The sequence below is a fragment of the Netta rufina genome (assembly GCF_964035555.1).
Source record: "Netta rufina genome assembly, chromosome: 1".
Lineage (NCBI taxonomy): Eukaryota > Metazoa > Chordata > Aves > Anseriformes > Anatidae > Netta > Netta rufina.
Window position 1 is genome coordinate 77,207,837 of NC_140123.1, and position 24,270 is coordinate 77,232,106.

General features: G+C 42.3%; 1 protein-coding gene across 1 annotated transcript in view; it reads right to left on the reverse strand.

Moving 5' to 3' along the window:
- Nucleotides 1-22,527: 22,527 nt before the first annotated feature.
- ARHGAP6 (Rho GTPase activating protein 6) overlaps nucleotides 22,528-24,270 on the reverse strand; it is a gene marked incomplete at its 5' end in the record, with an annotated part of 309,381 nt that continues 307,638 nt past the window's right edge. Inside the window, one exon of the mRNA XM_084285501.1 lies at nucleotides 22,528-23,510. Coding sequence (XP_084141627.1) covers nucleotides 22,804-23,510 — 707 coding nt within the window. The 3' untranslated portion in view covers nucleotides 22,528-22,803. The remainder of the gene's footprint in view (nucleotides 23,511-24,270) is intronic.

Consider the following 24,270-nt stretch of genomic DNA (forward strand, 5'->3'; position numbering starts at 1 on the left):
GGGCACCACACCACTGCCTCTTACACGAGTCCCCTGAAAGTCGGTACCTTGCCCAAATATAAACCTTGCCCAAATACAAACCACAGGCCTTGCACCAAACATAAACCACTCAGTCACAAGTTACCACCAAACACCACCTAGACAAGGGCAAGGGCAAGGCAAGCAGAGCCCTACTCCAACCAACTGCATAACCACAAGCAAACTGTCTCACTCTTCAGAGAGATTGTCCTGGCACCTCAGGAGCCCCTTAGCCCTCCCACAGACCTTGTCCTGTGTACTCAGTCTTCCCTGACTTCTTCAGGCTGGATAACTGTGAACCCTTAAGACATGAACAAAAGCTGCAAAGGCCTCTGTGTGACTCCTGCCATACAGAAGTATGAATGAAGCCAAAACTTTATTTTCTGCTTTTTCTGCTGAACAAACCTGTCCATGATGAGACCTAGCTCAATGCTTTAGTGAATGAGAACAACAAAACAGATGTCTATATTCTGCCTCAAATCTCCTTGACGAAATGAAAATATATATTTTAGAATCTCCAAGACGTAGCAGGGGATAAATGGTGCTACATACAAAATTTGCTAACCATAGGAAAAAAATAAAGAAATAAAAAATGTTTAATTACACACCCCTTTTGAAGCCTTATTTGAGTATTTTTTGTACCACTTTATTCCTCCTAAAGCCTCAATATGTAAATTAAGCTCACACAGACCACTTGCATCATGATTTCAAGCCATCCAAAAGTTCAGCTTGATTGACTGTCCAAGAACATATTTCTGGGAGGAAGGACTTAGCATAATCACTGCTTGAAAATGGTCTATAAAAGAAAGGGAGAGAAATAAAATGGATCTCAGACCTCATGGATCTCATGCATTTAGTGAATAAAATACTGAAGTTCCCTCACACATGGATGCCAAAGGTAAGTTTGGCTTCTGGAGTTTTCTGTGTGTATGTAGAAACATAAAACCACACAGGGTTACAAAGCAGCAGCTATGCTGTGTTTGCTTAACAAATGAAATATAGATACTTCAATGAAAATTAAACAGTCAAGTCTTTGTTATTGTAGTAGAGCCAAACTAGTGTAAAAATCCATAGAATAAATAATCTATATAATCCTCTGGATAAAGTAATTCAACAGAATAACTCAAATCAAGAATTCGCTTATGCCTGTCTGCATGACTAGGTCTCCATCTTTAATTTAAACTGCAAATAGAATATGCAGTTATCTTCTGCAGGGCTTTGCAATTGCTTTTCTCTAAATTGGTTGTAGGATTCAGATGGTCCTTAATCTGGATGGGACGAGATATGTCATACAGAGTCTTGTTTCCAATTTCTGTTCAGGTTTTCATAATCAATTTCTTAATAGGATTATGTCAGGGTTCATTCAATTATCTCAGCACAGAGCCGAAAGTTTTCCTCAGTGCTGTGCATCACAGCAACACTCCTATTCTTGCTGTGACATATAATAATGTAGTTTATTCCCTATGTATTTGTTGCTGTTGGCCAGCAGCCCAACTGACATAATGCTGGGTATGTCCTTAAAGAAACAAACAAACAGTGGATGGAAGAAAAAGGCAGAAATCTTTTCCAAGTCAAGCGTACAGTATGAAGGAGAGTCACTCTGCTTAGGGGGGGGGAAACAAAAACAAAAACAAAACAAACAAACAAACAAACAAAAAAAACAACAACGAAAAAAAAAACCTAAGAACTAATCCAAAACTCTCTGAATCATGAAGTATTAACAGTCAAAGCAAGGGGAAAAGCAGGAATAAATAGGATCACACCTCTCTGAAATTCCACTACTGATTTCTGTGAGAACCAGAGGCACTTCTGAAAATCCTGACAGGCACTGATGTTTGTTGTCCCCTCAGTCTGCTAAAAGCTCCTGCCCACTGCTACAGAAAGACCTCAGGCACAAACTAAGCCATGTGCGGGTGCATTTCATTGTTTAGTACAGGCTCTCTGCAAGTATTTCTGCCCCTAAATACTAAGGTTTAGAAAAAGTCAGACTCTTCAGTAGTTGGACCAGGTGCAAAGATGCTAAATTCAATGGCTGTGTGCACCATGCAAACCAGCACAGGGGTTTGTCCTATTCCCTCATCTTGATAAACGAAAAAAAAAAAAAAAAAAAAAAAAAAAAAAAAAAAAAAAAAAAAAAACGACAAGGTTTGTAGGAAGTCTCTGTTTGGGGGCTAGATGCACACGACTGCAGCAGAGTGCATCCTCAGCAGGAAACTCAGCAGTCTCAGCAGTTCACCAGTGTGAGGTTACCACTGCAAGGCATGCAGGGCACTGGGGCAGGGCTGCGGCCCCTGGGGCAGGATGCCCACCTAAGGGAGAAGTTCCTCCGTCCCTCCCGGACACCCGAAGGGCTCAACCCCTACCGAGCCGCCTAAAAATCCCATTCAGCCCTGATGCACCCGCTGCCAAACCACCTCTGCCACCGCCGCTCGTAGCCGACACGACAGTGCTGGAGCAAGCAGCCAGCTCGTTCCGGGGCCAAAATTTCTGCCCTCAACTTCCCTCCCCTTCCCCCTGGGCCGGGGTCGCTCCGTGAGCGGCGGCTGCCGCCTGGCGTCCGCCCCGCCGGGAGCTGGGGGCGGCGCAGGGGGAGGCGTGCAGGGAAAAACTAAAACAAAACAAAACAAAGAGTAAGCACATCTGAAAAATTCCTCTACCCTGCTAGGAGATAGCACGCGATAAATCTAGGAGCGCTAACTCAACATTTCTGATCACAGCCATGAGAAACGAGGACACACACCAGTGAGTGTCCCCCACTACCCAGAGAAGTCATTTTGTGCCTTTATTTTTTATTTTTGTTTAATTTAATTCATTCTTGGAGCAAAGGTTTCCCCATGGGGGAAAAAAAAAATGCAATGGATATAGATTCTCAGCATGTTTCTTTCATCTAAATATTATTTTCATTACACAACTTTTTTTTTTTTTTTTTTACCTTTTTTTTTTTTTCTCCTAACTTGAAAACCCAGTCTTAACTCTGGAAGCGTTCAAGGCCAGGCTGGATGGGGTTTTGAGGCTTTGAGCACCTGATGTAGTGGGAGGTGTCCCTGCCTGTGGCAAAGGGGTTGAAAAATCAGTGGGCTTTAAGGTCCTTTCCAACCCAAACAATTCAGTGATTCTATGACTTTAAAGCCTCCTAAAATCAGTTCAGAGGTATATAATGGAGTTTGTCTTTTATTGCAAACAGTTTCCACATGGGCAGAGCACACAGGTTGGTAGACCTTGCTTCCTTTTTTTTTTTTTTTTTTTTTTCTTTTTTCTCCTAACCTTATACCCCTGTATGGCACCAGTCTTCAGAGTCTTCAGAGAGGGGAGCTTTCTGCAGGGGTCAAGCACACCTCAGGACAGGCATCTTTGTTCTGAGCGCACTGGAAAATGAGGTCAGCTGTGTCCAAGGTCTTTGTGTTTCTTGTATGAGTCTGAAAAGTCTCAGATAAGGGAGTAAGATAAGAGGGCAGCAATGCAGTGTTACCCAAGAGCAATCAGAGCCCCATCCCCATGGCACTGAGCAGCGGATAGGAATAGCTCTGCATTTCCTCTGGTCATCCCTGGACTTCATCTCTCCTCTATGACTACTTGAGACCTAAAAGTCACAAGCTCCTAACAGTCTGAAGTGAACACTGCACGTATGTCCTCTAAACAAGTTGTCCACAAAGTGCTGTTCCAGCCCTACAAGGTCCCAAAGTAGCCACCAGCTGCCCCAGGGGACAGGCAGCTCTGGGGCAGAGAGCAGCAAGAGGCCAGGGGCTGCAGTCAGGGACTCTGGGGTATGGGCACACAGATGAAGGATGGGGGAGAGGAGACAGCACATTTTGTGCATGTGCCATAAAGGCAGCAGTAACTCACAGCTACTGTGGGTATCAGAGAGGTCAACCCTGGGGAACTACACTAAGCACTTGCTGAGCAAAATACTGCCCATTCTGCCAAAACCCACATTGCAGGAAAGAATGAGGATAAATTAATAGATCATTCACTAAACATATGTATTCCCAAAGTTCAGTGTTTTCCTAGTTCACTGAACAAATCCTTATTTGCTAGGACATTTCCAGTCACTGAAGTTTAGAAATCCAGTCAATTACTGAAGAGAGGGAAATTGGATTATTCCTATATTTATCTCCTAGCAAAACAAAAAGCTTGCAGAATATACCTAACTGTCTATGAGAGGAAAAAAAAAATATAGTAAATTAAAAGGATTTTAAGTCCATTGAGAGAAAGGACCTAATCCTGACTGTGACAGTATTCTAAGAAAAAACACTTAATCTCTTTAAATTCATTCTATAAATTATGTAATGTACGTATTTATTTGCTAGGAAGTGTAAGCAGATCATAAAACAATATATGTCATGGGAGATGCACTGTAAAATAGACAGTTGTTTAAGCCTCAGGTGTCTCATAAGACAAAGCCAGACAGTGTTCAGCCTAACTAGCCATACCTTCAGCATGAGCTTAGGAAAAAGAAGAAAAAAGGTTTTCCCAAGCCAAAAACACATAGAGATTAAAACTCCTGGCTGACAGATGCCATTCTCCACTGCTTTGTGCAGACACAAGGATCCTGGGCAAGCTGGGCAACCAGCTCTTCTAGCTTTCTTTTTTCCACATAGTTAGACAGTTGAAAATGATTATTTTGTTAAAGTTGAAAAGGAGCATCTCTTTTTTTTTTTTCCCCCCAGTGGGTGAGTGTACATGTGTGCAGAAAGGTTTCATAAAAGAACACCTGAAACTTAGCTCTTCTGGAGAAAAGTGGCTTGAGCTGCACATGAACTATGCTTGTGGGGGTAAGCAAGGAGAAGTTCTGGCTAAAATACCAAGGCAAAATTCCCCAATCTTAAAATATATGAAATATATTTAATATATTTTAAAATATACATGTTAATATACATATATTAATATATATATATTAAATATGTTTAGCATTCATTTTGTGCAGACAAGGACTGAGGTTGGACATTTAAACTTGATGTCACAGAGGATGTTTAGCAAGGCTTCCAGAAACACACACACACCTGTCTCCAAGGGCTTTAAAACCAAGACATCAGTGCTTAAACCACCTGAAACAGCTACAGGATAAGACAAAATCTCTTCAAGTGAAAGAGCTGACACTTTGACAACCTCTTCCCACCTAGGACAGTCTTTACCTACCTACATGCATACATACTCTAAACTACAATCCCATTAATCCTAACTGAAAGCCGTTCTCTTGCAAATTAACGTCACTTCTTGATGGATTTTTTTTTTTTCTGCTCAAGTTGAAATATACAAAGCAACTATTTTCAAGGACCACTAGCAATTTTAATATCACTTCCATATATGTGCAAGTGCCCTCAACTGCACTCACAGTGTTCACAGAGCATGCCATCCCTGAGGACGGATGAGTTCACTGCAAGGACTGAACATAGTTGGAGACTGCCTTGTGTATTTTTAGTGAGTATAGATTTCTTAATGATTGCTCTGCTGCTATTAAGGAAGAAGTTTGTGAGGGGTCGACTTTAATGTTACAGGAGAAAGACAGGTTACAGCCATGCACAGGAGAAAGTTTCAGTTTTCAGCACAAATCTGTGGGGCCAACTCTGCAAATAGAAGCCTAGTGTTTCATGTGGCCTTGATTCAAAAATCCTAGAGGGGGTTCAGTTGTTTCCACTCCAAAGAAGCAAACCATTTCATTGTCCTCTGAAATTCTTACATATTATTTATAAACCTTCAGACATCAAAATAAGTGGAATAAGCCAAGCATACAAAGTAAACGATGTATATTTTGAATTGTTGTTTGCAGCAAGTGACTATGAGAATGAGCAATGGGAATACAGGTTCTTCCTGCGCCTATAGTCATGCTTTTCTGCTTTCTTGAATTCTGTTAGATTATTTAACAAGAAACCAATTCAAAATTCACTGGAATAGATAGCTATGCCTATAGCAACAAACACTACTTCAGCATCGTCCAAAACATCAGAGATGAGGAAAAGAAATAGAAGATATTTTTTCTTTACTTGCAAGAACTGATTTCATATGCAGGGAAAAAAGAGCATCTCTGTCTCCCTGAAGATACTTCAGGGCAACCTAAAGACCTGTGCCATTGCTTTTGTCCATCTTGCATCTGAGGAGTACTTCTCTCTTAGGCAGCTTTGTGTGTCCCAGAATGGATGTTTTCAGTTCAAGAGCAGGATTAAATAAATAAAGAACAGATTCCTGAAAAAATTGTTTTTGTTTTCTTGGAAATAATCCCACATATCATTTCCAAATCAAACAAAACATTTGGCAGGACCTAAACCAAACATTTCAGTCGGTATTGGTGCTTCCCTGAATACAGCCTCTTCCTTTAGCATGGTGAGGACGTGAGGACATTTACCTGAGGCATGGAAAAATTAGGTTCGGTGCCATTCACTGTGTAAGGGCATTTCATTCTTATCATTTGCCTTCTACATGCCTTGCTCGTCACACTACAAGTGTTGGTCAGACACAGTTCCCTCGACTTTCCTTGTTCACACTGCAGAGCTTTGTGAAAAGCATTCAGCTGTTGTCTTGAGGAGGAATTGGATTACATCTCCCACTCCCAGCACATCTCAGCTCTCTATGCATGTCTTTTTTTCCAATGAAAACTTGCACATTAATAATGCATGACATAACACAACCCTGTCACTCTGAGGATGATCTACCTGTACATATCCTTTAGGCTCATAGTTCATGCCCTATCCTTAGCAAGGTGGAGGTACAGGACAGAAGATGTGAAAACCCTGGTCTGGAAGAGGTGGTTTTCAGAACTGGGTCTTCCACATTCTTGCTGGACTGGCTATTGAGTAAGTCACAGAAATGCTTGACTCCTTTTTATTCATCTAGCATAAAACAGCAAAATTCACGCTACCCAGCAAGTTCAGACAAACAGCTTTAGGATGCCAAATCTGCATTTTTCCTTCAAGAAAATAAACCCTCTCCGCTATCCTGCTTCCAAAGGGATTAACAGGAATCTGCCAGCCCATCCCTCCAGGCTTGCCTATACAAAAGCAGCACTCCAAAAGAGCATTTATCTCTTGAGTCAGAGTGGTTTCCCATCTAGTAAATAAAATATTTCTTGCTCCTAATAAAGAGCAACAATTCATAGCTAATATCTTTAACAAGAACTTTTGATACATTTCCAGAAAATAAACCTGCAACTAATATCCTGGGACTGAGAACATTACTGATCTTGCCAAGTCAATCTAGTTTGGCTTGGAGTGTAAGGAAGATCATATAGGCCCTCAGGGTAGGATTTCTCAGAATGGGCTCAGGGTGAGCAGTTCTAGAGAGCAAGAGGCAGAAGGGAGTTAAAGGATGGGGGGAAAACTGCCCTCTCTGGCACAGCAGCCCCTGACTGGTCCCCAAGCAGAAAGGATATTCATATTCCATTCCTGACCTTCACAGCACTGACACATACATACACTGTAGCACCTGTCTTCAATAAAACCCTTACCTTCCATCTCACCATCCTTATTTCACACCACTGAGCACAGGATGGCCCCAGAGGACTCCACTCTGAGTACTGTGAAAGCTTCTGGGGAGTTCACAGCCAAGAAATTTAGAGGTGTGGAAAGCATGAAATATACAACAGTACAAACCAGGAAAATAAAAACATACAGAACATACAGAACAGAGAAAACAAGAAATGATTCAGAAACTTTTTTTTTTTTTTTTAAGTGAGAAGAACAGATGGATGGAAATGCTAGATAAATGCTGCAGCAAATGTCCTTTTCATGACGTGATGGGGTTGGAGGGAGGGAGGCAACTGCTTGCCACTTCGGTCCAAGCAGGATGTGTTTCACACATATGATATTTGGTGAGCACAACAGGAGTCATGTTCTCCTGAGAGAACCGTGGAGACAAATATTGTGTATATATATATATATATATATATATACGTGTGTATATATATATATATATATATATATATACACACGTATATATATATATATATACGTATATATATATATATATATATACGTATATATATATATATGTATAGTCTGTTCAGTATGAGGATTGATATTGGGCATCTGCAGGCAGAAAGAAGACTGTTCAGCTTTGTGCACACAGTTACAAAGACCTGATAAAGCAGTGCTAGCTCAAGATGTACAATTTCTGGATTTTGCACCTACCTTCATTTCTGCAGTGTTCCTTCCATGCACTAACAAAACCCCTTCAGGAGACAGCATTTCCCCAGCCACAACACAGTGCAGGTAGAGGGGGACTGTTCAGCTGGGATTCTCTTACATGTATATTCCCTGGCACACCAGGAATCTGGATGCTCCCTCAAAGCAGAACTCTTCTCAGAGACGAACAGCAATGATATGAGAACGCCCACAAGCTGTCTCGAAGGAAATCATGGCAAGATACAAGGAAACAACTTTTCCATCAATACAGTGGTCAAGCACTGGAACAGAGTGCCTTTAGAGGTTTTAAAATCTCTGTTCCATAACTTGATGGGACGCAGCCCTGAGCAAGGTGCTCTAACTGTTAGCTGTCCTTGCTTTGAGCAGGGACCTGAAACAGATGACCTCTGTAGATCCCTTGACACCAAACTGTGCTGTGAGTGTGCTTTCTTCTCTCCGCTCTGTCCTTAGTGTGTACAGCTGATCCCCAGTAATACATGACAGTTCATTACACACCCAGTTACACACTGGCCTCTCATACAGTTGTAATATTTTAGCACTTGACTCCTAGTCAGTCTGTGAGAGGCAAAGCTTGGTTTATTGAATCTCAAGCACCATCCATGAGTGGTACAGACCCTTATGGGTCTTCACAAAATTAAGGTCTGAAGCTATGTCCTCTGCTTCAGGCACCATGTTTTGTAAAACTCAAGGTAACTCCCTACCCTCATTTCTTCCCAGCACTCACTCAAGGTCACGTGATACTTTTTGTCCATTTGACTCTCTTTCTCATCACAACAAAACCATCACGGTCACCTAGCTGTCAGAGGCCTGTGGCAGTTGTGTGTGGACAGACCACAACAACTCTTTGAGGAGACTTACACATGTGCTCAACTGATGATGTACAAGTAGAAGTCCTACAACTCCTGCTTGCACCCAAGGCACAGCTGAAACAGCAGAGCCTGTGCCTAGCTTAGCCATACCTCGGCCATCACCAAAGAAACCTTTAGATCTGTTCAACCCTCCTTAGGCTCAGAAGACTGAACATTGCCTAGGAATTCCCCTTGAAAATGCTGGGATTTGAGCTGCTTACAGGCAATCTTGTTTCCTTCTTTTATCCCCACTGAAACCTAGCTGTGATTAATATTCACATATTCTGCTGGATTCTCTCTAAGCAGTACTAACAGATCACTTGAAAGCCTTCAAGGCTTCACTCCTTTTGATGTGGTTTTGCTGGCCAATACAAAACCTGGGTGAAATTACAGCCCGATTGAAAGCCATAGCACATCATCCTCTTTAAAATCCAGCAGCTTCCTGACATAGTAATGAGCTGCCTAGGAATATTCATCTTAACGTTTTACATGACAAAATGGGGCAGCACCCTACTTCAGTAAGACAGAAGTTTATGGGATCACTTGTTCAAAGCCTCTGCTGAACCTTCTGCTCTCCCACGTGCACTCCCAGATGTGCTCTTGCCTCCCACAGTAATGGAGGTCTCAGGAGCCACTGATGAAGAACAGCAACAAAGCCTTCCTTTCCATCCAGAGCCTTCCCTAAAGGAGAGATCTGGGGAACTATGTGGAAGCCTCCCTCATCCCAATGCTCCAGGCAGAGCAGCCTCCCCAGACCATAAGAGACCAAATTGCTTGTGTGCAACTGGACTACCCCAGGTGATGCCTGAGAGATCATGCTGTGTTTAGGAACAGCAGCAAAATGGGGATGCTACCAAAGCTGGAGATTCAGTTTACAAATGTTTGCCTTGTGAGAAAAATCAGGTTAAAAAATATAGAGAGCAGCTAGCTAGCATAGTGATGTCAGTTAATAATTTTCACGTGGGATTTTGTGAATTTCTGTTCTGAGCTACCTGAAACTCTATGGCATAAGAAGCCCTTGCTAAAATACTTTATCTGTGCATAGCTCATTCACTCCTTTGAGCATCTATCATTCAATACTAAGGCAAATACTGAGAAACAGTTTTCTATTGTTCCTGCCTCTGCAAACAGGCATTAGAATAGGACTCACATTGTACTTGGGATGAGAGATGAGGTGAAAGGAGGGCTCTGGTGCTGCCTTTCCCTGCTTATTCTCCTCCAATACAGGGAAAACATCCCAGTCATACCTGTGATCATGCAAAGCTTTGCTTTCTATTCACATGTGTATTATTTTTATGTGCCCCCTAAAATCTCCAGAAACTGATGCTTAAAATAAAGGAAAAATGCAGTTTACCTTACATGTGAGCTATGAAGGCACTTCTTGGGACGTTATACTTATAAAGCAACCAAGTGTTCAGACACTGTCTGAAGAGCACACAAAGGTCTTGGTCTCACAGCATACACACTTTATATACTCTTTATGTATTTCCTTCTGACAGCTCCAACCTCACTTCTTCAAACAGCAGCTTTTTACATTCATGAAAACAACAACAACAAAAAAAAGGTCAATATTATACAACTCTGATCTGGCTTGCAATGCCCTACTGTTAGTGTGAGTCTCTAAAAGGACCAGGTGACTTAGGCAGACCCAAAATTTAGTGCTCACTTCAGAGTGGCATTGCTATTAGACATGTGACAACAACCAGCAAAAAAAAATGAAGCAGAGCTTAATTCCCTTAGAAAATGCCCCCCACACAAAACTACTTTTATTTTAGTCCAGGTGTATCTACAAGCATATAATGTTCAGAAAACATAAAAAGAAGCTTAGCACCCAGACTTGTTGAGAGAGATGGGTGATGGGGCTTTTTCTCTGGTTAATCCCTTTGTGGGAACACAGCCCAAAACTCTCATACTTTAAAGAAAACTTTCACAAGCTCTGACATGCAACAGGTATTGGAGTTTTCATCTGGCCTACCTATGTGACCTGTGTCTTAGTTTACTGAATAAAAGGATATGCAGCTAGACAAAGATGCTGAAAAGTGAGGCCCATATGGATATATTTAAGAAAAGCTCTTTTTCCCTTTCTCCCCCCTCACTGAACATCTATTTTGGCTAGGGAGAAGGTTGGCAGGGTTTGGGTTCTGGCCATGAGGAACTCAGCCCAGCAACCTGGTCACTCAGTGGAAGAATCAAGGCATTCAGCACAGCTCTTGTTGATCCAATTATAAAGGATTTACATTAACGCAATTGTGCAGTGAGCAGAAACTTTCTAAGTGGAAAGATCTGCTTCAGTTGCCGTGCTAGTGTGTTTGCTTATTCCTGCCAAATAAACAACATCGCCTGCTGGGTGATTGGAAACAAGTGTAAGAAGTTCTGGTCATACGATGCTAATCCTTACAGTATAATCTCAACTCTGCTCCACAATGGCTTCTCCAAATTGGAGAAGGCTGAGCTGGTCACACAGCAAAGTCTGTGGGTTGGCAGGGGGAGCTAGCTGTGTGGCCACTTGAGATCTTGCCTGAAGCTAGACTGAGGATGGGAAACACCAGGGGCTCATAACCTGCCCACCTGCCTCCCCACGGGCTCGGTGCTCCTTGTACAGGCCCCTCTCCTTTGCAAAACTTGCAGGCACCTGGGGGTGTACTGCAGAGGGGTATCAGAGCTGTGAAGGAATGGAGATGGAGGACACGGAGGTAGCATGGAGTCCCAGTGCTCTGAGGGAGGGCTAGCATTTCTTTTGCTGCAGTCACACAGATCTGCATGAGGCCTGTATCAACAGCTGCCACCAGGACAGAAGTCAGGTCTGCTCCTCACAGTAGCAGTTACAGTCATGAGGAGTTGCTGCTGGGGAGTCATCTCTATGGCTGTTGAGGAGCTTGCAGCAAATCCACCAGGCTGTCTACAAAGACGTGAAGTAAAAATTTGCCAAGTGGCAAAAGCATCCTGATTTTGGTACTAGTTTTTCACCTCTCTCCCTCCTGCCAAATAAACCTGTTAAGATTTGTTCAGACGTGAATGCAAACCCAAGGGTCAGCATGAGTCAGCTTTTGGCTTTAAATGACAAGACCAAGCCTAGCTATACACCGGATATGCAGTAGACTTTCCTGTCCATTTTCAAAATGAACTGTTGCAGAAAAAGAAAAAGAAGAAGAGAAATGTAGAAGAGAAATTGTAGAAGCACTTCTTGCTGTGCCTAGACATGTTTATAGTAACACTAGCTATTTCAAAAAAAAAAAAAGGGGGGGGGGGAAGGAGATGGACAGGATGGAACCCATTACTAAGCTGTAAATATAAAACATGTCCTGAAAACTCTGATCTTATCTAGCCGTTATTGGCTTTGAGTTGTGCCCAGTGTTTCACTGTGTATGTTGTGACATACCTCAGAAAACATGGGAGAAGTTATCTACATTTTACAATAATGAAATGAGCTCCAGTACAGCAGAACATGGCAAAAAAATTCTGACCACAAAGCTGCACTAAATTAATAATGTGGTTTTATTGTCTCCAGTGCCCAAGTTTCCTTCCTTGCCTTGTAGTGCACTCAGCTCTGTCCCAATCCACTCTGTTGGGACTGATCAGACTTGACACTGGGTATTGCTCACTTGTTTGAAGGAAGAAAGGTCATGGAAGATTTTTATCCTTTTTTTTTTTTTTTTTTTTTTAAAAAATCTTTTCTATGAAAAGGGATAGAGAGGCTTTCTCTCTTCACAGTCTTGTCTGGTTACTTTTGTTCTTCTATTGCCATCTGCATCCCTGATGTTCCTTATCTGTGTGCTTAAGCTAATCCCTTGTTATCAGAGAGAAGAACATCTACATGTTCTCCCTGCTCACTCCCCTAAAACATGGAGTAGAAAATTGCCTGAGGCTAATATAAATATTAAACTGAAAATCTGCAGAACATCTCTCTTCACAGGAACAATCAGGCTCCTACTCTCTCTCTCCTGTACACAATGCAGATCTAGTAGTCCAACAGTGTAAGAAGATTGCAGGGACTGAGGGGAAGAGCACAGAAAAATGAAATGAAACCAAGTCTGCCTACAACAAATGCAACTAGAACATGCACCTTAGCCAGAGCTTAGGTGACAAGGAGATGATATCTGCACTGCCCTGTTGCAGCATGTCTTGGTAGTAATTCAGTTGCTCATTGCTTACCTGCAGTGAGGATCTGATGTCGGCTCAATGGCAGCTGCAGGAACAAGGAACTTCTCTTACTAACAGATTTATTTTTTTCCCCCTGGAATTATTGCATTTTATTTCAGCCCCTTTCCTTTGTCTTCATGGCACATTCAAATTACTTCTGCGGTAGCAGTTAAGTAACAACTTCTGCTACCAACTGGAAGGGGCCTATGCTGCTGCCTTCCCAAGGGGACTCTTCCAAAAGGTGGAGCCCAGAGCCACCAGCTAAGTGACTGCTGCAATACCCTACCCCCTACCTTCTCCCTCCACCTAATAACATGCCCCTGGTGATTTCAAGACACAGTTCTTCCTTCCCTGATAATTATCCATGTACCAGCCTGGGTTTAAACTTTGCCATCCACTTCTTCGAGACTTGTGAAGCAGAACAAGGCTAGGAACATGCTTTATTTAAGCCAAAATTGCTTGGGACCTAGAGGCTCCAAGCTGGTGTTTCCACCCAAGCTGCCTAGTGTTTCCACCCAAACTGCCTCTCTCCTTCTCAGGGAGAACCCTTGTTTGGTGCCTGAGGTGAGTTTGAAAGAGCCAAACAGACAACCCCAGAGCCTGAGGCTTCCTATTCACTCCCAGCACATAAGTTGTTGGCCCTGTGCACCTGCAGCTCTCTATGTGCCTTAAACCATCATGGGCCCTACCCACACCTCCTGACCCTTGGGTGTTTGGCTTTTCTGCACAACAAAAGCAAAATTAGCTTAGGGAACATAGTGTCCAGCAATGTACAAACTACCAGCAGCCCCTGGGTAAGGATTCTTCAGCATAGATTCTGAGCACTGGGCAGCACCTCCTTATCCTTGGGGAATAGGACCAGCTTTTCAAGTGACCCTATCTTTCCAGGCCTGCAGGAAGGAAATGCCCACCTCCCCTCCCCGCAACCACCCATATTGTGCCTAGCCAGGACTCCTGCTGGCCCTGAGCTCCAAGCCCCACACAGGTGCAAACACCTACCCCGACAGGTTCAGCATTTAACCCAGACACTGCAGCTGGAGGAAAAGCATTACCAGCAACACAGCCTCATAACTAACCTCATCATTCCTGGGGCAGATATAGTCTGTCAGCACAGGTGTCCTCTACTACGTGATCCAGTCTGATCATCCCCTTCCCAGCTAGATGGATAAAAGGCAGAGGGCTGAGGTTAGTAGTAACAATGGACTGTGGTAGTCCATGGTTATCTGGTGTGGAACTGCTGTGTTGCTATTGGACCCCTTCACCAACACAGGGGAAAAAGGAGAACTAGATAATAGACCCTCTGAGCTTATATAAGCCCAGTATTTCCCAAGAGTAGTGTTCAAATTGCTAGATAACAGTAAAACACTATGAAGAAGGCGGGATGTTTTGAAGGTCACTTCTTGAGTCTTGTTTATTACACAAGGAAGAATACAGGAACCCTAAGGCTAGAAGAAAAGCAGAATAAAGGACAGTATTACTCTGTCCCAGAACTTGTGTAGCAACACTGTGGTAGCAAAGCTCAACACCAGACAATATGGGAGGAGGCAGTGATTTTGTTCTGACCCAGAACTGCCTTTGCTTACACATATTCTCGTAACTGCCTTCTCACCACCACCAGGGATCAGACAAAATTACTTTCCGTGACACAGGACAAGACATGCTGGCTAGCAGGCCTCGCCATGTCTCCAGGTTTCTCCATAGCCTGGTGACCATGTGCTGCTCTTGGATCCCGTAGACCAGACAGTGACAGCGAGGAGTTGTCCTGACCTACTTCCAGGTCACTAGCAGCCCTGCTCATTTGCTTATACATTTTTCTCTCCAGCTCACCCCACCCCCAACAATTCATGGCTTCAGCCCCTTCTCTTCTTTTGGGTCTCCCTTGTTTTCTTGGTCTGGGTGTGCTGAGAGGCTGGGTATGGCTGTGCTACCTGGCCTGCCAGTCTTGTCTCTATGGCCCCATACTGCTCCATCCTGCCTCCCCATCATTCCTTCTGGTGATCCCACATCCACATTACCCTCTATTCCATTGTATAAATGTTTCTAACTGCAAATCTTAGTCTCTCAAGGGTGGGAGGGCCTGAAGGTTCAGCAACTGATCTGTCAATAGCTGTCATGGGGAAAAAAGCACACATTATCCATTGTAAACAATCTTTCTTCCTTTTTATTTATTTTTTTTTATTAGAGGCATTGTTCCATTTACAGGGGAGTCTGCCATCTCCCCAGGTCCCACCACTCATTTACCACTGTCAGCTCACAGAATGATCAACAACGGGTTCTTCTAAAATAATTTTCACAGAAAATTCCCGGTGGGATGAAGCTGCTATTTCAGAACACTCCCTATTTTATTTTTTTTTTTAAACACACTGATCTTTTCACAGAGCACCTTAGTGCTATCATATGGGGACATTTTGGTTTTGGGGAAGATTTCAGAAGAACCTCCTTGCAGCTCTGAGCTCCTTCAGGGCTCCAATTTTCCTTGCTATAAGAACGCAGGCCACAGCTATATATTGAAGATACCACCCTGGTCAAGAGCAAATCTGGTAACCTTTAGCTACAGAAATAGCCTGTGGGTGTAACAAAGTGTTTTTTCATCATCTCACCCTTTTAAACCTTTTTTTTTTTTAGGAGAAAAGCCAGATTCCTCTTCTATATTCAACACTCAGTATCCCCAAAGTGATTATATGATTCTTGTCCTCAAGTGAACAGTGTGTTTCTACTTCAGTAACCCCACTTGGCAGGCTACCACACACATTTATTATTTTCTGCATGAGAAAGTGCTTTTCAGTCCAAACCTTTTTCTTTCTTTCCTTCTCCAATTTTGTATGGAGACTTATCTACTTACCTCTGTCAGTTTGAAAATAGTAACTGGGGTGCAGGTGACATCTTTTTTCATTATCTAGGAGTTTTAAAACTCTAAAGGAAGCTTTTGATTTTTAGGTAGTCCTTTCTCAAAGTAGGCCAAATTTTCAGTTTTATAATCTCCAAACACAGACATCCCCACACTCCCCCAGGCCAGCCTTGGTACCTTGCCCAGTGTTGTGCATGACCATATGCACGTCCACCAGTGCCCTTTTCTCCTCCTTGGGCACGAGTGCAAAGTCCCCACAGGTTGGACACAGGTTGGAAAATGAAGACACCCACCAGAAAGAAATGGTGATCTGAGGTGTCCTACTTTTTTAACAAAAACATTGTTTAATATTGTTCAGTTTTATGTAGAAGTTTAAACAGTCATCAGAAGAGGGTCCAGAGTCTGGTAATCATGTGGCTGGCAATGCTACTCTTGCCTGCTCTGACACACTTTTCCTCTCCTTCCTAAATGTAGTCCTGGATATAAGTGGGTAATGACAGCTCTGCTCTTCCTTTCTGCCTCTGTGCCCCTAAAAGTCCAGTGGCTAACACACCTGCTTACTCAGAAGGAGTAAGAGGATTAAAATCTGTCTTTTGCGAGGAAGATTTTGTTTGACCATTTCCCAGTGCTGCTTGGGATTCAGCACAAATTCACTTCTGTACTTCTAAAATGCCCAGGCCAGATGCTTTCATGAATTCCCTATTCATTTTGCATTGGCTGAACTAATTAATTAACTGGTCCAGTACATGAATACTTTCAGATCAGCTGGAAACTGAGTTTCCAGTGAATAAACAGATCCCATTTTAAAACAAACAACAAAACAAGCAATTCCAGACCTGGCAGCGTCTCTTCCACACATTCAAAAAAAACCCAAAACCCTGGGGTTTGTACAGCATCCAGAAGAGCTAAGCATGAAGTCCCTGTCTCCTGGCTTCAGTGCCCCAGGCCCATGAGAGGAGCAAGGCTTCCACCAGCACCCCCAAGCCCAGCTTCGCCCGGCAGCCCAGGGAAGAGCACAACATCACCGAGGCCTCCAGGTGGGCTTCACTTCCCCCAGGAGCTGTGAAGGTGTGCTAAGCCTCTTGCCTTCCCTGTCTGTAATTACTTGCTGGTGTTAGGCAATGGCTTTATTACTGCTGCCAGGATCATCATCTGGCTTCTGTTTTACCAGGCCCTTTGAGTGTGATTCATTCAGCCAGATCTGGAGGGCTACTGTAAAGTGGTCTCTGTTTGAGCAACTTATTTAGCCTTCCTTTGTAGGCTATAGAAAGAAATGGGCTCTTCTAGCAACCATCCCTTCAAAATGGATTATCCTTCAAAGAAAGATCCAAGGAAGCCGTATGGCTCGTGGCACAGAAATACCTGTCTCTCTACACTGAATGAAAACGGAACCGATGAGGGACTTGTCCAGATCATCTCTGGAGAGGCTTTAAACTTCAGAAAAATTAGATGAATGCTATTCTCAGAGACAGCGCATTTTATGACCGAGCACTCTGGGTGTCTACATGCCTTGAATAGCTCTGCGGTCTCTGCAGCACTGTCTGGATGCTGAGATGCCTTCCCCTAAAGCAACTGTAGCACAGCAGTAGTTCATTTTTCTCAGTGATGTGAAAGAGCTTACTGATGTCAAGATACTCTTGAATGCAACTAAGAACCATTTCCACTGCTTTGCAGATCTCTGAGGTTATGGCATCGCACAATGAAGTTACTCTTTTTTTTTTTTTTTTTTGGAAATGAATTCAAACAAAAAGGAAAAAAAAAATGAGAGAGAGACAGAGAGAGCATGGGGAGACTTATGTCCTGTGTAATTCTGAGAAGAGGAAGAAGTTCCTGACCCTCCAGTATACCAGCACGAGCACAGAATAAGATGGTGCTTCAGAAAGGCTGGAATTGGAGTTTTTGACCTCAGCTGTTTCCTGTGAAACAACAAAAACAGGGGGGAAGTGGGGGAAACAGACCATACAACTATACATTCTAGCCCATTTTACTGTGTCACTTCAATAGCACAAGAGTTTTAAGTGGTATTAAACTGTGCCATGTTAGCAGACTGGTCTTCTGATGTAGACAGCAGAGCTATTGAGAGATTTCAAGCACCCAAGACAGCAGTTGAGTTTGTGTAAGTTTATAACACAAAGCCTCTCTCAAGTGCTTAGTCAGGCTCTTGCCTACAAATCTAAGCAGCAAGCTTTGCAGTTTCATGAGTAATTTAAACATGGCTAACTGAAGGCTGCTGCCAGAGGGGACAGCCAGTCCCATCCTCCTTCTTAACCATCTCTGAACCTGTCTGTCCCTTCCCTTATGCCTATCACTTGTGAAAACCACTGAGCTACCTGAATTTAATCTCTACATTGTACAGAGCAATTTTCAGTCAGAGCAACAAGCCCTGGGATTCCTCCCACAACTTCAAGAGCTGGTGTAAAGAGAGGGGAGGGATGGGGAAGGAGAAGGTGCAACTTTCTGACCAACAGCAGAATATGGTCTTGGTCACATCGCATTTCCAAAGACAGAAGCAAAAGTAAAATACTATTCTAAATCTGCTCTTTTCATTTTTCCCCAGCTTCAGAGGATCCCCACCACATTTGGGTTGTATCTAGAGGTTCATTGATTGCTCCCATTTCGTTGTATCCACGATGGAAGAGAGAAGAGGAACCCCTGCACTGCTGGCAGCCCATGCTCACACCATCCACGTCTCACTTCTCTGGGAGGTGGTAATGCAGACTGCTGTGTAAAGAGGGATTTTTAAGTCCTAAGCATAAACCAGTGTAGTGTGGTAAAAAGCAAAGGGAAAGAGCTGAACTGCAGGAGTTTGCCCTGAGGCCATGTGGCTTCTGGAGACCTTCTCTAGTGTGCTGTCTGCTGAAGCAGAAACCCATGACACGTTTGCTATGGAAAGAATCCTGCTCCTGAGGGAAACAGTCTGAGAAAAGGCTTTGATATCTCCATGCTATGGACTTTCTTCATAAGATGAATATTACAAATATACAACAGAGGAAGAAAAATGTTGCACGGTTCTAAAATGGGATAGTACACACAGATGTGTTGGCTGACATACATGTAAAGCTAGAAGTAATGATTCAGGGCTACATAAACCTCTTTTGAAGTACAAGACAGACATCAAAATCAATCACGTCACCAATTTCAGCTTGGAATGACAAGTGTCTAACTCCTTAGCAGAGTGTCCTTGCTAATATCACATCACCCAAAACAACTGCTCATCCTCCCAGATTACCCAAACACTCATTGCTTTGCCCTCCCATCACTTTGGCTTTCTTTCTCTAGCTGAAGACACCATCACTGAGGTGGACATGACCACCAGGCACATGCCATGAACAGGGAATGAACAGGTTGTGGTGGGAGTTCAGAAGCAGTAGGGGGGCCCAGGTGGGAGCTGAGCTGGGGAGGTGGCAGGTCCTCTGACGAACACGTGCCTTCCTTCTGCCATGATGTGGGCGTCTCACTTTGTCTCACAGCACCACTGACCATGAGCCCTTTCTTCCAAGTGAATCAAAGAGAAACTTGTCTAAAGTGAGTCCCTAAATAGCTAAAATATTTGGTGATAAATCATTGGAGCACTGAATTAGACATTTATACCTTGGACTATGGATGTTCTTTGTCCTAAAACTGGCCAATAACCTTTGATCACTGGTCAGTGGTTTTCTACTTTGACTTGTTTTTTATCAAATAAAAAATAGTGATTTTAAAGAAACTCCGTGTTTTGCAAAGGTTAGATTTACTGTGCAATATAGACTTCATTACCAACTATTCTGCATTCAGAGTGTTGATGTGTGTTTACATAGCATGGCAGCCTTCTGACAGAAACTATACTGAGGTTCTCTCCAGTCTCTCTGTCCTACATGGTGGCAATAAAAATCTTATTTCAGACTCTAACACTCCCCCAGCCTTTGGTCCTGCTAACAGAGAGGGACTTACCCTGTCCACATAAGCTCCAAACTTTGGTACCTAGGACCACTATTTTCCATGTCTATCTATTTGTTTTCCAGCAGTTCCAGCTGCTTCCTGTTATAGTAAACATTTCCTTCACAAAAAGTTTCAAACACCTGTTTTTGTTTGTTTTGTTCTTTGACATTTTTGGGGTTGGAAGACCAGGAGTCGAAGGAGAGAGATGCATACCTGCCAGATAATTTGATATGCTTTTCAAAATTTTTTTTATTTTTTTTTTTCCTCCTCTAAGTATTTTACTAAGTTTAATAGTTTTCCAAATTTCTAGCTAAATCAAAAAAGCTTTTGGTCTAGCCCAGCTCTACCCCTTGCATATTGTAGCAAAGTGTAAACTTCCCCCAAAGCTATCAAAATTTAGGAAACCAGACTAAACTTACTGTTGTAACAGTGAAGTGTTAGATCTTATGTATGTATCTAAGAGGTACAACTTAAAGCTACTTAATACCTATCTTGCTTACGATAATTTTGCTCTGTCCTGTTCAAATGAAAATAGCAGAGAGAAATGATTCAGTCCTGGACAATGTTATTTTTAATTCATCAGGATTTATTCTATATGTTTTCTTCCAAGCAATTGTATATTGAAATGTGTGCAGACACATTGTCCTCTGAGTGTGTTGTTTTTTTGTGTTGTTTTTTTTTTTTTTTTCTCCATTTTTGCATAAACACCATATTCATGGTAATATACACATATATACACATATATACAGAGAGAGGTACTGGCGAAAAGGAATCTCTTTATCAGGCTAAGTAGTTGTTAGACATCTTTCACTAAAAATGTTAGAAATGTACAGATATTTCTATATTTAGAAAAGGACTTAAAATGAGGAGACAGTTGTCTAGTGAACAGAGCATCTTCTGCAGCAGGATTTCTATCATGCCTGTTTTTTAGGACTGCTACAGATTTTGCTATAGCAAATCTGCATCAAGCCTGGGATGATACTGAAGCAAGATCAAATAATGATTGCTTGTGAGAGCTCTTTTTTAATCCTTTCTTATATTCCAGTATCTTTTAAATTTAGGTGAGTTTGGTTTTGTTTGTTTTTCTTTTCATAATAAATTGACGGTTGCTGCAACATGCTACATGCAAGAATCTTTTGTATCAAGTCTAGTATCAAGGGACAGAATTGAAATTTATTCTAAATGCAATATTGATAAAAAGAGCTGGCCAACCTGACAATGTTCAACAGCCAAAGGCCAAATACTGTCCCTTTCTACTTGGGTTGGTACTTTTATCTTATTACTTTACTTGGCAAATTGGAGATAAGCAGGCTCCTTTTATGATGGCTTTTAAGCCTTAGACACAAGCAAAACCTGGGATCTTGTATATTTAAGTCATATCTAAAAGTTGTCTTTAGGGCCCTAAGCCTCTTAGATGTTTTTAACAGAGATACTCAGGAACATGATAAAAACACATCAATTTTTACATAAACCTTACTAAAAAAAAAAAAAAAAGAGCAAAAATATGCTCATTGTTTTGCTTAGCCTTTTATTCCATCATTATGGCACAAGATAGAACTTAAACACAACATCACTGAATAAGTTTTCAACTTCATTAAAATTTTATAAAATGTTTTATAAAATTATTTTGATATGATACTTTCCCTTATCAAGTGATAACATAATTTTCTCTACAATACTGAAGTACATTGCCACCTGCTGGCCACAAACGTTTTTGCAATTTAAAAACACCAGAAGGCGTATAAAACATCAATATTTAACAATGCAGCATACAGTTATTGAAGTACTATTGACCCAGGCTTTGGCACAATATTTATAGAAACACAGCTGTGAACTTCTCCAAATGGCATGTTCATTTCCAAAATTCTGTGACTCCCTTTTGCTAGCATCTCTGTCTTTATTTTTCTTTTCACTTTGTCTAACTTACTTAATGCTGAAGCTTTGCTATTTTAAAGGAAAAGCCATATTCTTTCTCAGTCATTACACACCTCAATTTATCGGGTTTGGTTTTCTAAAATTTGGATTCCAGTTTATTGTTTTAGAACAATACATAAAATGACACATTTATAAATATATATATTATATCCTGTATACATAACATTGTTTTTCCTCTAGAATGGGAGGGCAGACCTTTGCACTACATCTTTAGTTGGTTTATGCATGGCCTTGCTCTTGATTTTCTGAACTGCTTCCTACCAGAATCTAAAAAAAATATTTTTACAATCTAACTTGTATCAAATTTTAATTTTGTTTGAAAATATATTTATAAGAAAAAAAAAATAAAAAGCTATTCCCCCCCCCTCGCTCACTATTACCTTTATAAAATATATGGCTTTTCATGTTCCTCTCTTAGTGTTTTTCAATAGGCAGTGAAATGAAGGACAACTTCCCCCCTTAACATTTTTTTTTTATATATAAGCACAGAAACCAGCTTGTGCACTTTCTATAGAATTCCAATGCATATCATGGTAACGTAAGTGCAGTGATTTAAAAAAAAGCAGTCATGACTGATTGACATCTGTATATGAAAACATAATATATGATTATCATACAATACCCATTACAGAATATACAATCATCAAAACTGCAGATATATAAATACATTTTTAGCCACATTGAAGCAACAGTTTTATCTTATACACAGTGTATGCATACAGAGTTATTAGACTAAAATTTTCATCTTTTTTTCTCAAAAGCTTGCTGAAAAACAGGAACATACTGTATTTGTAAATGGATTGCTTGACAGTGCTGTTAAGAAATTAAAGTGAACAAGGTTTAAAAAAATTATATGTAACTTAGTTGGTAGAAAACACACGAGCCCCCAGTTTTCCAACATGACTGTTGTTTTCCTATGAGAGGGAGGCAGAGTTATAAGTGGCAGTTCTGTCGAGTTTGATCATACAAGGGTTTCTGGGAGGGCATCAGGGTTATCAGCTGATAAAAGCTCCCAAATTTGCCATCTCTCTCTTTGCCAATCGTGCCAGTCTGGCTCTGAAACATTTTTACTGTTCTGATTGTGAGCTGCCGTCGAATAGATATTACCCACTTGAGTGTGCGGGGCTGATCGCTCCTGCCTGGAGATGGCCTGCTCAGGGGCTTTGGCTGCTGGTCCTCCAGCTGCTCTGGTCCCTGAACTTTTTTCCTGTCGTTGAAGTCTCCACAACGAGTGCAACGTTGAAGAAACGCCTGATCGCTGAGACAACACAGAGCTTGTTTTTGCTGGGCCAGGGTACGGGGGAGGTGGCCTCTCTTTTCTGTAGGAGGGCTTGGCCGTGCTCTGAGAACAACCCGCGTGTAAGTCATACTCAGTGAGGTCCTCCACACTGCTTAAAGTCAAGTGCCGCTCCGACTTTGAACGTGACTGGTCCAAACTCCTACCGCTGGCTTCAATATGTGGGTTACTGCACACCCGAGACACTGCAGGATGGAGCTGACACTCGGGAATGGCAGCAGTTGTCTGACTCCTTCGCATGACTTGTCTGCTGCTGTCCAATTCGGAGGAGCTGCCTTGCCATCGAGGAGAATATATGGATAGGTTCCCCTGGGAAAGAGAGCACTGTCCAGGTCGCAGCAAGCTACTTTCATAAATGTTTCCATAAGAACCTGGGGTCCAGAGTAAGAAAGACAATGTCAGTCTGCACAGTCCTTTACATGACATTTTACAAGTTTCTGCTTTTTCCCTGTGTAATACCACAGAAGAATGATAGGGGCTTTTATTATTAGGCTACACAATTAAAAGTTTATCAGCCCCCTCCCCCACTGGCTGAACCTTTGAACCTGGGGACATAGAGCAACAGCCTTGCATTTTTCAGGCTACCAGATGGAGGGTAGAGCTAGGCTCTTTTCAGTGGTGCCCGGTGCCAGGACAAGAGGTGCTGGGCACAAACTGGAGCACAGGAGGCTCCCTCTGAGCACCAGGCAGCACTTCTGTGCTGTGTGGGTGATGGAGCACTGGCACAGGCTGCCCGTGAGGCTGTGGAGACTCCTTCCCTAGAGACACTCAAAAGCCACTTGGACATAGGCCTGGGCAACCCAGCCTGTCTGGCCCTCCTTGGGCAGGGCTTGGATCAGATGAGTTCCTGAGGTTCCTTCCAACCTCAGCCATTCTGTTATTGTGTGAACCTCTAATGTTTCTGATCTAAACTGTGTCTATTGCATTTCTGGGTGACTCAAGGACTTTGCTCTAACATAAAGCCTTACAGCACACAGCATCTTTCGATGCAGGAAGTGTTTCAGTCTTACAGTTTCTTTGTGAAGTGGGTGCAGATTGCAGGAAAAACAAAAGGCAGAACGGGTCAATAACTTGTCAAGACCATGCTATTCCCAGGCAGAGCCAGAGCTTCCAGCCTCACAGGCTGTGCTT